Here is a 14,115-nt window from a genome sequence, read left to right as displayed (position 1 = left end):
TAATCAGTAGTCTTGCTAAGTCAAACTGCAGTCACTTCACTGAGCTCATGTCTAAGAGTATCCCCTACAGGCAAGTTATGAGAATGTATCTACTCTTTGTTTGTGATCAGAACAAAAGTGGGGGCAAAATTCCAAAGTCCCCCTTACTCTTTTGCCACCGTTTCCCTTGTGCTTTCCCTTGTGCTCTTCTGCACTATATACAATGAAAAAAGGAAAAAACCAGGGCCAACTTGGGCATTCCCAGTCACTTGCAGTTTGGCTGTAAGTGCTCACAGAGCTGAATACATGAAATGGATGTTCTAAAGAATGAGAAGGCAAACAAATGCATTGTAGTTTATATCGGGGGGATAAAATAAATTATATCTTATTTTGGAGGTTAAAAGTGACGCTTGACATTTTTTCAAGTTACCAAAAGAATTACCAAAAATTCTTTCCTTCCTCTCAACATAAACTTTATCTCAACATGCTTTATTTTCTCCACAGAATCCCAAAGAAGTAAAATACCATGGAACTGGTTGAAGCAGGCAAAAATGTATTAACTATTATTGAGTGTATTCAACTCACTTAAAATAATTTTTCATTAGTGTTTATTTCTGCTCAGTTTTTAACAAACATTCATTCTCTACAACATACTTTTTTCTCTATTCATGATGCTCCATGCGCCTTGCCATTCAAAATCGCAGACTCATCCCACAAAGGAAGCAAAAGCTAGGAACAGTTTAGTACTACCAAAATATTAAACCTATAACTATTATCTAAAATAAAGTCCAAAACTCTTCCCAGAAGTCAGTCCATACCACAAAGATATACTCTAAAGCACAAGAAGCCAGGTTTGCTTTGAAGAGGAGCATCAGGCTAAATATTTGGGCTCCCTCCCTTCCCCACCCAATTCTTGCATAACTCTGCCTGTGGCTCCTTGTCACCATCCACAATATCATCATGAAACATACAATAAAAGATGCTTGTGCTTTTGGAAGACAACAATTCTTCCAAACCATATTTTCTTGCACCTTTTCTGTAAACATGCGCCAACATCTTAATCAGATATACTCTTCATCAAAAGAATAAAAATCTATTTCTTCACTGGGAATGTTTTTCATGATCTGTTGCTATGATCGGTGATCTCTGAGATCCTAACTAGCCACACATTATTTCACATCAATTAAAGTTTATAAATTAACAAAAGTGTATTTGCCTTTCAAAAAAATCAATGCATACTTATGAATTGAAAAATTCAAATAGATTTTTTTTACAGACACATAACCTAAAGACACAATAGAAAATCTGTATAACTTAGGCAATGCACCACATGAGTGACCCTAAACTCAACACATTTACCTTGGAGAAAGTGACACAACGTATTTCTCACGACTGAAAAAATTAGCCTTTTATGTAGCTAGCTCATAAATGTACTTGAAATATTTTTCCTTAGCTGTAATCATTATTCTTTTTTGCATTTCATAGCTATTCTTATTTATTTTTTCCATTTTGTTTTTACACTGAGAAGGTTGCAGAGGAATAATACTCAGCAACTGATTTCCTCTCTTTGGACTGAAAAATTAAACAGATACTAAATTATGACAGTGAATTTAGAAAGGAGGGCTCCAAGGGCTTGAAAGAACATGTCTGAGATAATATGATGCTTCTAAGAATATTGCAATCACATCCAAGCAATCACCGAAGCGTACCATGTAACTACCTCCTCAGCTAATATGCTTTTTTCTCCGTGATGACTAATCATGTTCTATTAAACAGCAGTAATGCTGGAAGAACTCAACTATACAAGTGTAATGAAGCCAGTATTCTCCCTGGACAGATTAGCTACAACTGATTTGACACATACCATCATAGGAGCTTCAAACCTGACAAACTCTGTGCTTGCTTCTGATTTATGCCGTCAAGCTCTTCGGAAAAGAGAATGAAATCCAAATGTTCAGTTTGGTAGAGGTGAAATGTACTGATGTGCTTAACTGTCAGTTAAGGAAAGTTACAATTTCTTCTCTCTCTTCTTCCCCCCATTGTCTCTCTCCAGTAACTTCCATGCAATACTTGGTAAGAGCCCCTGCCTAGAGACACCCAGTCAAATGGTCCCTTGTCATGTGCTACCATTAGTGAAACCATGACCTCTTTGTCTTCCCCTCCCTTTTACAGTTTCATCATTCCAGAACTTTTTATTAAAACAAATGGCTCCTGCAGTCCACTTTTCTCCTTCTTGTCTCTTTCTAATATCCAAGGATTTTTTTTTCTCCTAGAGGAAGTGAGGACTGTGAAGAAAAGGAGAAGGGACATTTAAGGTTTATAGACCTCCACTGTGAAGATAATGCACAATGAGGCCGTGGACCTCAGTAATACCAGAGGAACAACAGCCACATTTTTCAGATGATGGTGGGCATCCTTGCACTGCTGTTGTTCCTATTTGTATTTTTTCTGGACAAGTTGGGAGTAGCCATGAGAACAAAGCGCTCATCTGGACAACCATACTGCAGGAGGATGTCAATGCATTCTTGACTTGTGGCTTGTCTGGCATAGGCCAGTGCACTGTTTCCATGGGCATCACGGGCCATAACATCAACACCGTACTGTGGAAAGAACAGGTAGATCTTATATTAAGCAGTGAAACAGTACACAAGCTTCTCTGGGACTTTATATTTGTGCAGTTATTGTTACGCAGCCATAATACCCCAAGTCACCCCCACTATTCCCTCATGAATGAGCTTCCAGACTGTGATTCAAAGTGCAAGTAAGTCTTTCTAAGACATTTATTACATGGTGTACTAGTTTACTCTTGTGCACTAGTGCGGAACTGTCATCATCTGTACAGCTTTAGGACCAAGTCTGTCTTATGATTTTGGATTTTGAGTAGGCCAAGCTTGCCTAGTCAATTGGAATATTTAATCATAATACACACTCTTCCTCTATTAAAGCACAGTAGCTACTTACAAGACCTGTCAGCTATTATTATTATTAGTAACAGTATTTATATACCGCTTTTCAACTAAAAGTTCACAAAGCGGTTTACAGAGAAAAATCAAATAACTAAATGGCTGCCTGTCCCAAAAGGGCTCACAATCTAAAAAGATGCAAATGAATACCAGCAGACAGCCACTAGAACAGACAGTGCTGGGGTGAGGTGGGCCCATAGTGAGCTAATAGGGACAATTTAAACAACCCACCATCGATCCAAGCCTACATCTCCAAATTCAACGCAGCGGGTACTTACCCAAATTAAGAGTTGCACCAACACCACATTTCCTTTCCTGCAAGCCAAATGCAAGGCTGAACGTCCATCCCCATCTCCACAGGTTTCATTAACTTCTTCTCGTGACCCATGTGCAAGAAGCAGGATGACAGTACGCAAATCCTCTTCCACAGTTGCTCTTAGCAGGTGCTGTCCTAAGGAAAGCTCTAAGCATTGTAGTGGAGCCAGGAAGAGTTTTTGCTCATATTTTGCCCGTATCCAGTGCTCCTTTTCTTCCCTGCAGAAACAAACACACATATCAACCGATATCAACCGATTCTTCATCAGCCCTCTGTAGCACAAAGCATCTCATTTTCCAGATAATTTAGATGCTAGACAATTACTACAGTTGGATGCAATGGCAAACCGTGGTTTGCTGTTATAACCATAGGTTGTGTACTTGGGTACTTGTGCTTCCTCCTTCATTTTCCATATGCACAAGTGGAGGAGATCAAGAAGCTTCTAACTGCAGTTTGCGACAAACCAGATTTTGCCATGTTGCCTGAATCCAGCAAACTTTGGCCTGTATATGACATGGTTTGTCCAAAAACTAGGACCACAACCACTATTTTGTAGATATATCTGACTAAATTTTGAAGCAAGAAGAAACACAATGTTAAGGTTAGTGTTTTTTAAAGGAACAGTTTGTTTAATCATGATTACTTTCATTTGGATACACATGGCAGGAGATCAAAGAACATTGTAAGCTGCCTTGTGATTCCCTGGCTGGGAGAGAAAGACATACAGCACACACATAAATCTGGTTAAAAAAAATCTACTTTGCTGGATGGATACACATTGGGAAGATTTAGCAGGTTGCCAGTGGTTGTACATCTGACAAACTAGACATATGCATGACCTCCATTCATGTTGCTGTGCACCATATACATATTTTGTCCCCTCACCCACACCATGGGAGAGTTGCACCTGACTGAGTTGCAGAAAGGATTTGGTCCTGTTCATTTCCTCTTAATACTGTTTATGCTTCTGAAAATTCAGTAGGAGAGTGAGCCTCACATTTGAGTTTATAATACTATTAAAGTGCACAAACAATAACAGTAAGGGCGCAATCCTAACCTAACCTAACCTAATTCCAGCACTGACATAAGGGCAATGCAGCTCTGAGGTAAGGGAACAAACATTCCTTACTTTGAGGAGGCCTTCGTGAGTGCCCCCCACCTGCAGGATGCAGTGCATGTCCCATTGGCTATGCCAGTGCTGGGAAGTGGGTTAGGATTTCAGCCTAATTCCATTAAGGTACCATCTTGACAAGCACTCCTTCTGTGAATGGAAGAAGCATGCTGCTCGTGTGTGGAGTCTTCCAAGGACACTTTGTGTGAGCTGAATGCTCTTTCCACTCCAAGGGAAAGCTCCAGACAGTGGAAGAACTAGTTGGAATGCTAATTCATCATTTCCTAACACATGGACAATCAGGTCCACCTTTTCTTGCATTTAAAAGGATCAAATGTTTTTCTTTCCTAAGGACACCAGGAAGTGAACATCAGCCCAGTTGATGGTATATAACAGATATTCATGTTTATAGTGGAAGTTTCATTTCTGATCCGCACAGTACGTGACTATGATAATGTAACGATCTTCCAAATGAATGCTGGCATTTCTAGCCAAGTTTCATGTATTCTATTTAGAAGCTGAAATCATCCTGCATGAAGCATTTGGATTTAATGAATGAGAATATTTAGCTGTAATCCTATACTTTAGCAAACCTTAGCAGTATTTAGCAAACCTTAGCAGTAGATCCCACTGAGTCAATAGCACCTGCTTCTGAGTAGATATGCATAGTACTGTACTGCAGACTCTAGATTCTTCATGGGTTTCCCATATAATAAAGGGCAAATTATACATAGTAATCTGAAGAATCTTTCACTGAGATTAACGTTTACAGTTTAACAGAGCACTGACCTGACAGTACAGTCACAGAAGACTGATCACAACTACTTTTGAAGAGGCACTTGTTTAGTTAACCTTTCTGGCAATACTTAAGGTTTATACCTTTAAATATAAAAATAAATTGTCTTTAGGATTTTCATCAATGCTTCCTGTATTCTTAAGTAATAGGGTGTCAGGTTAGTTTTAATCTGTTTTCAAATGCTTATGTAAACAGGTACTTTACAAAGTAAATCAGGATTAGTTTTGCATCACTTCCTGATGACCAGAGACTGACCTTACCATACTCCCTGGATACTTTCACGCAAAGATATTCACATCATGGATTTTGCAAAACTAACACATTTACTACATGTAAAGAAAAGATTCTTACAGAGGACATTGCTCTGCCCCTGCATATCTCAAAACCAGACTTTTTCATACATACATGTGTCTCAGTATTTATCTAAGCCTAAAGAACTGCCACAATTTCAAATTGCTTTGAAAATGTTTATTTCAAAGTTCTAAAATGAGACTGAAAATTTTTAGTATATTTTAAAGTACTTTGATCAGGTTAAAAAAAAAAACCCTAAAAATGGGTTTGGGTAAGCAAAAACAAAAACAAAAAGCATGCTCAGAAATGTTCACAAGGACATAGTTATATTAGTCCTATCTAAACAGGGAAAGTATTATAATATTTTTAGTTAGTCCTACTAAAGATATTATGATCATTTTTCTCTTATCAAAACTTAAGTCATGCAAATGACCACTAAAATAAAAGATATGTGTGGCAGTTATTTAAATTTCAAGATGCAGAAGGTTCTTCCCTAAAAATCAGCACTGGAACTCATCTTAGTCAATATTTCTGATAGTAACTTCTGTGAAAGAGGGAGAATATTGTTAAACTTGAACAAAAATTCAAATCATCCATGCCAACTGGGCAATGAGGTACTATTTTTTTTTAATGATAGCTCTCTTATACATTTAGCAGGGGGAGAGTAACAGACTTACCCCAGTCTAGTCAACCTCCCAGTGCTGTTGCTGGTGTCTTTTTTGTGTTTCTTTTTAGACTGTGAGCCCTTTTGAGACAGGGAGCCACCTTCTTATTCCTTTTGTTAAGTAAATTACTCTGAGAATTTTTTTGTCATTGAAAAGTGATATATTAATATAATAATAAAGACTGAGCATCCCTAATCTGAAATGTGCCAGAATCCGAAACACTCTGAGCAGCGACACACATTGATGTCACAATGGAGAGTTTCACACCTGACCTCATGTGACGGATAACAGGCAAAATGCAGGTGCAAAACAGACAGTATCTTCAGGAAAAAAGACCCAACCCCCTTCAGCTGTGATATATCTTTTCCACACATGCAAGCACACTCACAAAGGTAATAAAATGGCATTTTTAAAAACAATTAAGTACTTACATGTTAATATGTGTAAGAAAATGATTGCTTATCAGTAGCATATAAATTCAGAATCAGGAGTGATGGTGATGCCAAATAACCATATATTGTCCACCTTTGCTTTCCGATGGTTCAGTGTACACAAATTATGTTTTATGCACACAATTATTAAAATATTGTATAAAATTAACTTCATGCTGTGTGTATATGTGTATACACATGCTGTGTGTATATGTGTAAATTAAACATAAATGAATTTTGTGTTTAGACTTGAGTCCCATCCTCAAGATGGGAACTGAATACTGTATGCTGTAATTCAATGAGAAGAGGGCCTCAGAATGGTTCAGCTAAGACAAAATGAAAATTAGACAAAGGGAAACATTTAAGGCAAGGCTCCAACTTCCCATAGATCTCTCATAAGTGTTGCTAAGTGGAACCAACTGCCAAGCAGTTATATAAGAATTCTATCCCAGCTGTGAATCCTAGATTATAAACCTGTTGCTGGTGTCTTCTTTCTTTTCAAACACATAGATGAAAAAGTCTTGCTGGCGGAGAATCAGCATGGCTTCTGTAAGGGTAAGTCTTGCCTCACAAACCTTTTAGAATTCTTTGAAAAGGTCAACAGGCATGTGGATGCGGGAGAACCCATGGACATTATATATCTGGACTTTCAGAAGGCGTTTGACATAGTCCTTCACCAAGGGCTGCTGAGAAAACTCCACAGTCAGGCCCTCTCCTGGATTAGGAACTGGTTGAGGTCCAGGAAGCAGAGAGTGGGTGTCAATGGGCAATTTTCACAGTGGAGAGAGGTGGAAAGTGGAGTGCCTCAAGGATCTGTCCTGGGACCTGTACTTTTCAACCTCTTCATAAATGACCTGGAGACAGGACTAAGCAGCGAGGTGGCCAAGTTTGTGGATGACACCAAACTTTTCCGAGTGGTGAAGACCAGAAGAGACTGTGAAGAGCTCCAGAAGGATCTCTTCAAACTGGGAGACTCCAGACTGGGCAGCAAAATGACAGATGCATTTCAATGTAAGTAAGTGTAAAGTCATGCACATTGGGGCAAAGAATTGAAACTTTACATATAGGCTAATGGGTTCTGAGCTGTCTGAGACAGATCAGGAGAGAGATCTTGGGGTGCTGGTGGACCGCTTGATGAAAGTGTCGACCCAATGTGTGGCGGCAGTGAAGAGGGCTAATTCCATGCTTGGGATCATTAGGAAAGGCATTGAGAATAAGACAGCTAATATTGTAATGCCATCTCGTACAAATCGATGGTAAGGCCACACCTGGAGTATTGTGTCCAGTTCTGGTAACCGCATCTCAAAAAAGATATAGTGGAGATGGAAAAGGTGCAAAAGAGAGCAACCAAAATGATTACTGGGCTGGGGCACCTTCCCTATGAGGAAAGGTTACAGCATTTGGGACTTTTCAGCCTAGAAAAGAGGCGCCTGAGTGGGGAAATTATTGAGACATACAAAATCATGCAGGGGATGGACAGAGAGACGCTCTTTTCCCTCTCACATAACACCAGAACATCCACAAAATTGAGTGTTGGGAGAGTTAGGACAGACAGAAGAAAATATTTCTTTACCCAGCATGTTTGTGGAGCACTTTGCCACAGGAAGTAGTGATGGCATCTTGCCTGGACACCTTTAAGAGGGGATTAGACAAATTTCTGGAGGAAAAGTTCATTACAGGTTACAGGTCATAGTAGGTATGTGCAAGCTCTTGGTTTTAGAGGCAGGCTTCCTCTGATTGCCAGATGCAGGGGAGGGCACCGGGATGCAGATTGTGTCTGTTGTCTTGTGTGCTCCCTGGGGCATTTGGTGGGTCACTGTGAGATATAGGAAGCTGGACTAGATGGGCCCTTGGCCTGATCCAGCGGGGCTCTTCTTATGTTCTTATGTTTGTGTTTCCTTTTAGATTGTGAGCCCTGAACTGCCTGTCCCAGAGATAGAGAATGCTCAGTTCTCAGCTCCAAGTTGTACGGAGTCCATTGGAGAACTAATTATCTTGATAAGTATATTCAAAGACAGAATCTTTGTCCATCCTGTTTCTCTTAATATATTCTCACTGAATGATTTCAATGGAAAACTTGGGACCTTTCCCGGGGAACGTCAGAATCAATGTCGCTGCTTTACACTAGAAATCATGGCACAGGCATACAAACACTAATTGTTTGTCTGATATCCCAATCTCACCTTTGGGATCCACGGCTTATTTTGGTTCAGATTTTCTTTCTCCCCAAAGGTAGGCCAGTTCAAGAGCAGAGTTGTCAGCAGTAGATCACTTAACCTCATTTCAAACCCATCGAGAACTACTGCTCACATACCCTGTTAGCTAATGAGCTAAAAAATGAATTATTGGAGCAATCTGCAATAAGCAGAAAGGAGGCAGCACAGTGCTTCAATTTAGCCAGTGCTGACATACCTTTAAATAAATCAGTTGTATAAGTGAGGGGAAATGAGAGAAAGAGCAACTAATCAGCAAAAAGATACTGAGCCTATCTCTAGAAATGAAAGATATGTGCAGCTGAACATCTGCTACTAAATGTTTCTCTTTCTTTTATGGGAAACTTCTCTTACTCTAATGCCTCTTATTAAAACCAGAGTTGTTGTAGTCCTAACAGGAAGGGGGGAGGGAAAAAAAGACCAAAGGAAAAACAAAGGTTAGCGGGCTTATTTACAGTGACTCAAATTTTACAGACAAATTTCCTTGGGACTGTAGAATTTGTTACATTAGAAAACTGAAATATTAGAATATGAACATTCCTAGAATTTCCATAGCTAATACAAGTTCAGAAAACATATCTGGCTAAGAATATGTCAATTGGAAGAACTAAGGCTCTGTTTTGAGAACTTGATTTAAAATACATTCCTAAAGCGATAAATGTTTCAAATAAGTAACCGCTAATACTAACAAGTAGAATTACAGATAATTAGACCAGGCAATACTTTATAAAAACAAAATCTCTTTTCCTTTCAACCTGTTACTGTTAGACATTAAAGCCTTGTTTCTAACAAAAGCCTGATATAACTGGATGCAAATAATCTCACTGCCGTCTTCTCTATGCCAGAGAAGTGACGATGCATTAAAGCTTGACGAAACAGCACCATCAATTTCCTGGCTTTAATATGCATCTCTACCGTCAATGAACTCTAAGCATCTTTTAATGCAGATAATGGAAATTGTACCCTATTTCCAATTCTGCATACGGGCTACATAAAAATAGCATAAAAGCCCTTTGTTTATTTAGCTCCTTGAAGATAACGTCCAATTACTTAAATTACTCTGCCACTCACATGGTATCATTGTCATCTGAAAACAAATAAACCAGATAATGTTGGCAAGGAGAAGTGGAAGGAAGAGAGAAATGGTCAGGAGGCAAAGAGCAAATACGGTCCTGACAATTATTTTTCTTCAAGTACTGGACTAGCAGTCCCAGCACGGCAGAGCAGAAATATTCAAGTTATGAATTCAGCCCTGTAAAACTCAAGCGATATTTTCACCCATTTATTTTTTTAAGTTAGGATTCTAGATTTGTTCATGTGACATCTAACTCGGGTGGATGCTGCTCTGAATGCTCACAGTCTCTGTCTCATTCTTTCCTTTCTGTTCAGGCATTGTCCTTTGCTGAATGTTATTCTGGCAATGGATAAATAAAATTCAAGTCCCTTCCACTTTGCAAGTGTGTAAATATTGAAATTGCCATATAACATACAGTTTTACAGACACACAATCTGACATCCTAGTTCTAACATCTACTAATGCCTAATACATTTAAGGGATTTTGCCATTTTTCCTACACAAATCTTTTCTACATGTGGCATCTATGTTTATACGCAAACTAACAAAGTGTAATAGATTTTGCCCAACGTAGAGGCAAATCTGAGAACATACATTCAGCCTGTGCCAAACAAGTGACTAACTTGCATAAATTCAAGTATACACATTTGGCACACCCACCAAAAGATAGAACAACAACATAAACAGTGCAAGCAATTCCGTCTGCCATTCCACTTACTCTATTTATGCTCTGGAGAGTATCTAAAAGGGAGAATGAAGTTCCTGTTTCCTCAGTTGTCACTTGTCTCTCTAACTGTGCTTTTAGTTCTTAAAGAGACAGTCTACATTACTTGGGTTGAAGGGAGTTTTGACTATACAGGTCCGTCCTCGTAATCTGTGGATTTGTGATCCATGGATTTAACTCACTGAACCTGTGCTAGAGGGCTGGACTTGAGCTTCTGGACGTGATAGAGGGTGTTCTCTGGTCACATCCAGGAGGCTTTCTGAGGCCCACAGAGGCAGTGTGTGCCTCTGTCTCTAGGCCTCAGAACACCTCTGGACACAACCAGAGAAATCTCCAGTTGCTTCTAGAGGTAATAGTGGACTGACCCACAGATTCACTTATCTGTGGGTTTTGGTATTTACAGGATGGGGGCGGGCGAGTCCAGGAATGGATCCCACATAGATACCAAGGTTCAAATGGATGTGATTTTGGCCTTACATGCTAACATCAAAATGTTGTCCTTTCATTAGATGTGGGCCAAATGTATTCAATAGCAAACTCACGGCCCAATCCTATCCAGTTTTCTAGTGCTGGTGCAGCTGTGCTCATGGAGCATGCACTGCATTCTGTGGTGAAGAGAGAGTCAGAGAGGCCACCTCTAGGTATGGGAACATTTGATCCCTTACTTCAAGGCTGCATTGCAGCTGCAATGGTGCTGGAAAATTGGATAGGATTGGGCCCTCAGTTGGGAGCTGCAGACAAACACAGGTCCTCTGAGAACCTATGTACTACACAGGTACCTGTATGATGTGGACACATCCCTCTAGAGTGCAATTCTATGCATGTCTGTTTAAAATTCAGTACTAAAGAGTTCAACGGAACTTGCTTTCACTTAAGGATATAAAGGACAGCAGCTTTACTGTGCAGTTCCATCCTCAGGTGTACACTTAATACACCTTAGCTGTATGTTCCTTCTACACCTATAAACATAAAATATCATTGACTAAAAATTTTTAAAATTTTTTGTAGCAACAAAAAGCAAGACATCACTAGGAGGCTTTTCCACCAACTTTGCTGAACCACCATAATTAAAGTTCGTCCCCCTTCAAATCACACCCACAAGCTAATGCATAAAGAAATACTTTAAAACTCTAATATTTAAACTGGATAGCAAAGGAAAATAATTCTTTTATTTGCTAGCCACACAACTGAACCCAATTTTAAAAAATAGTTATGTCCAATCATACACTTTTTAAGATTAATTTTAATTAGATATGCTAATTTGGCAATATTCCAATTTCCTATAATAGCTCATAAACCAGAATCTAACTTATTAGAGCTTTCTTAATACAGGATTCTCAATGGTGTATTTTTATAATTTTAGTATGTTCTTACAAAGTTTGGTGATACTTAACAGATAGATGGGTTGGAGAAACAAGTCATGAAGGAGGAATATTTGTTGTATGAGTACAGCACAAACAGTGAAGATGAAGCAATTTCATTTTCTAGTTGTGCCTGAAATGGACCAGGGAGGAGGAGGAAGGAGTGGGGGGGGGGGGGAAGAACAGAGAAAGGGCTAGCAGCAAGGAATTTCCCAAACACTCTTCCTGCCTCAAGCAAAGCAGGAACTGGAAGGGAGACATGGAAGAAGAGCTGGAAACAATATGCTGAGTAAACAGAGGGGGCTTCCTCTCTCTCTGCAGGAGAAGTCCCTACCCTTTGGCAAAGTAAGTCCTTAGCAGTTCACTGCTTCCTTCGCATGCATGCCTTCTCTCTTACCCAGCGTTGCTAAGGGGAAAGGGAGCACAGGCCCTCTAGGGATGCAACTCCCTAGCAAATAAGAGGGATGCAGACAGCAAACAAAGACCAATGGATGCTTATTCCCCAATTATTGAAAGCATGTAAGAAATTGGCCACTGTAAATTGTGAATGCTGACAAAGGACAAGAATTTATGTTCGTTTCGAAGGGCAAGATAAGAAATAAATTTCACCGTGCCTCCTGGCATATGTGTTTTTAAACCTGTAGAGTGCTTTATGAAGGGACTCAGAGAAAATAATTGCTAATTAAACAAAATCAACCTATTAAGCTTATTACTTCTTACAGCTTATACCTTCTTTGAATTGACAAGTAAAGAGAAATTTCAGATAAACATTGCAGAGAGGATGCAATTTCAATGTCTTGCATGAATATGCAGGAGCACAGAGCTGGAAGATTTTGCCTTTTAGGACAATTTTATGTACATTTAATTATTTTGTACAAAATGTCATGGTAGGAATTATAGTCAGCTATTTTCTACTGCTTTGTTTACAGAATACAGTAAGGTAAACTGGAAATTTTCAAGACTAATTAGCTTAAAGTAATACGCTTAGTATTGATTTTGTTTAATTAGCTAGAAATCATAAGGCTTTCACATACAATGCTTTTATTTTTTATCCTACATACCTGATATATCTTAGAAGTCTTTTATAAATTAACATCTACAAACAGGTTTTATGATTTTAGAAACATGCCTAAAAATCAAGATCCAAGGGAACTCTGAAGCAATAACTGTCTAGAAACAGAATGCATAATACTAAGAATAATAAGATGCTAAATATATGTAATTAACTTGATTAGAAAGTGTAACAGTATTCATTAAGAAGTAGGCTGTGTCTGGACAGCTTAATATACATATATACTAGTTGATCTGGACTGGATTGGAAAGTCAGCTAATCTGACTGCCTGCACTGTTCAGGAAGAATTTTTCTGGGTCTGGTTCAAACTTGTATACCTTGTATACTTGTATACCTTGTATACCTGGTTCATACCTCCTCCTCTGATCCCTTGTTTGTTTTGAGCCTTTGAAAAGACAAGCTGTGTGGGTTTTGAAACAGTTGGTGAAACACCAACATTGATTGGTGGCTTTTAGCTTCTTACATTGGACATTTGTATTTATAGCCAAACATGGCAGTAGGGCACATAAATATGTTCATATATATAATATGCTCATATATTATATATACCACACTGACAAATGCCCTTTAAATGCTGTTCCCTATCCCTGGGATCTAAAGCCAGCTCTTCGATGTTCTCTGGAGACCAGAGGTTAAATTTACTCAGGCTGTAATCCTATACATACTTTCCTGGGAGTATGGCTTACCCCACTGAACTGGAAATTGCTTCTGAGGAGACATGCATAGTGTTGCCCCGTTACTTATTTACTGTATGTTTCAGATCTGGTAAGTCCTTTCAGCACCACTGGTTTCCCCTATATTCAAATACCTTCAATATTGTATTTGATGTATTGTATTTTATTGAAAAGTATTGTATTTGATGCCTCTGCCTGCCTGATGACGCATAAGGCTGGCACATCCTTCGCGTGCACAGAATATGCCATAGGAACGAAATAACTCTGGAACTTTTGGTTCTTGTGAGAGTACTACATAGGGTGGCACATTTCTCTCTCTCTCTCTGTGCATGCATGCACGTGCATTTGTTGCAGAAAGCAGTCTGGACCAGCAGCTCGTTTCTCAGATGGTTGCTTGCTCTAGCATTGCTTTGATTAGCTCCAGCAAGTTTAACAAAATCTAGA

At 39.1% G+C, this 14,115-nt stretch overlaps 1 protein-coding gene across 5 annotated transcripts in view; it reads right to left on the bottom strand.

Moving 5' to 3' along the window:
• Window positions 1-570: 570 nt before the first annotated feature.
• The window catches only part of AGAP1 (ArfGAP with GTPase domain, ankyrin repeat and PH domain 1), a 389,814-nt gene continuing 376,269 nt past the window's right edge, over window positions 571-14,115 (bottom strand). For all 5 annotated transcript variants that reach the window (XM_066637277.1, XM_066637250.1, XM_066637243.1 and 2 more), the window contains 2 exons: window positions 3,221-3,476; window positions 571-2,579 (listed from right to left, as the gene is read on the bottom strand). In XM_066637277.1, the coding sequence (XP_066493374.1) occupies window positions 2,376-2,579; window positions 3,221-3,476 (460 nt within the window). In that variant the 3' untranslated portion in view covers window positions 571-2,375. The remainder of the gene's footprint in view (window positions 2,580-3,220; window positions 3,477-14,115) is intronic.

The sequence above is a fragment of the Tiliqua scincoides genome, chromosome 1 (genome assembly GCF_035046505.1).
Source record: "Tiliqua scincoides isolate rTilSci1 chromosome 1, rTilSci1.hap2, whole genome shotgun sequence".
Lineage (NCBI taxonomy): Eukaryota > Metazoa > Chordata > Lepidosauria > Squamata > Scincidae > Tiliqua > Tiliqua scincoides.
Note: the sequence above shows the minus strand (reverse complement) of the source record. Positions and strands in the feature narration are given on the sequence as shown.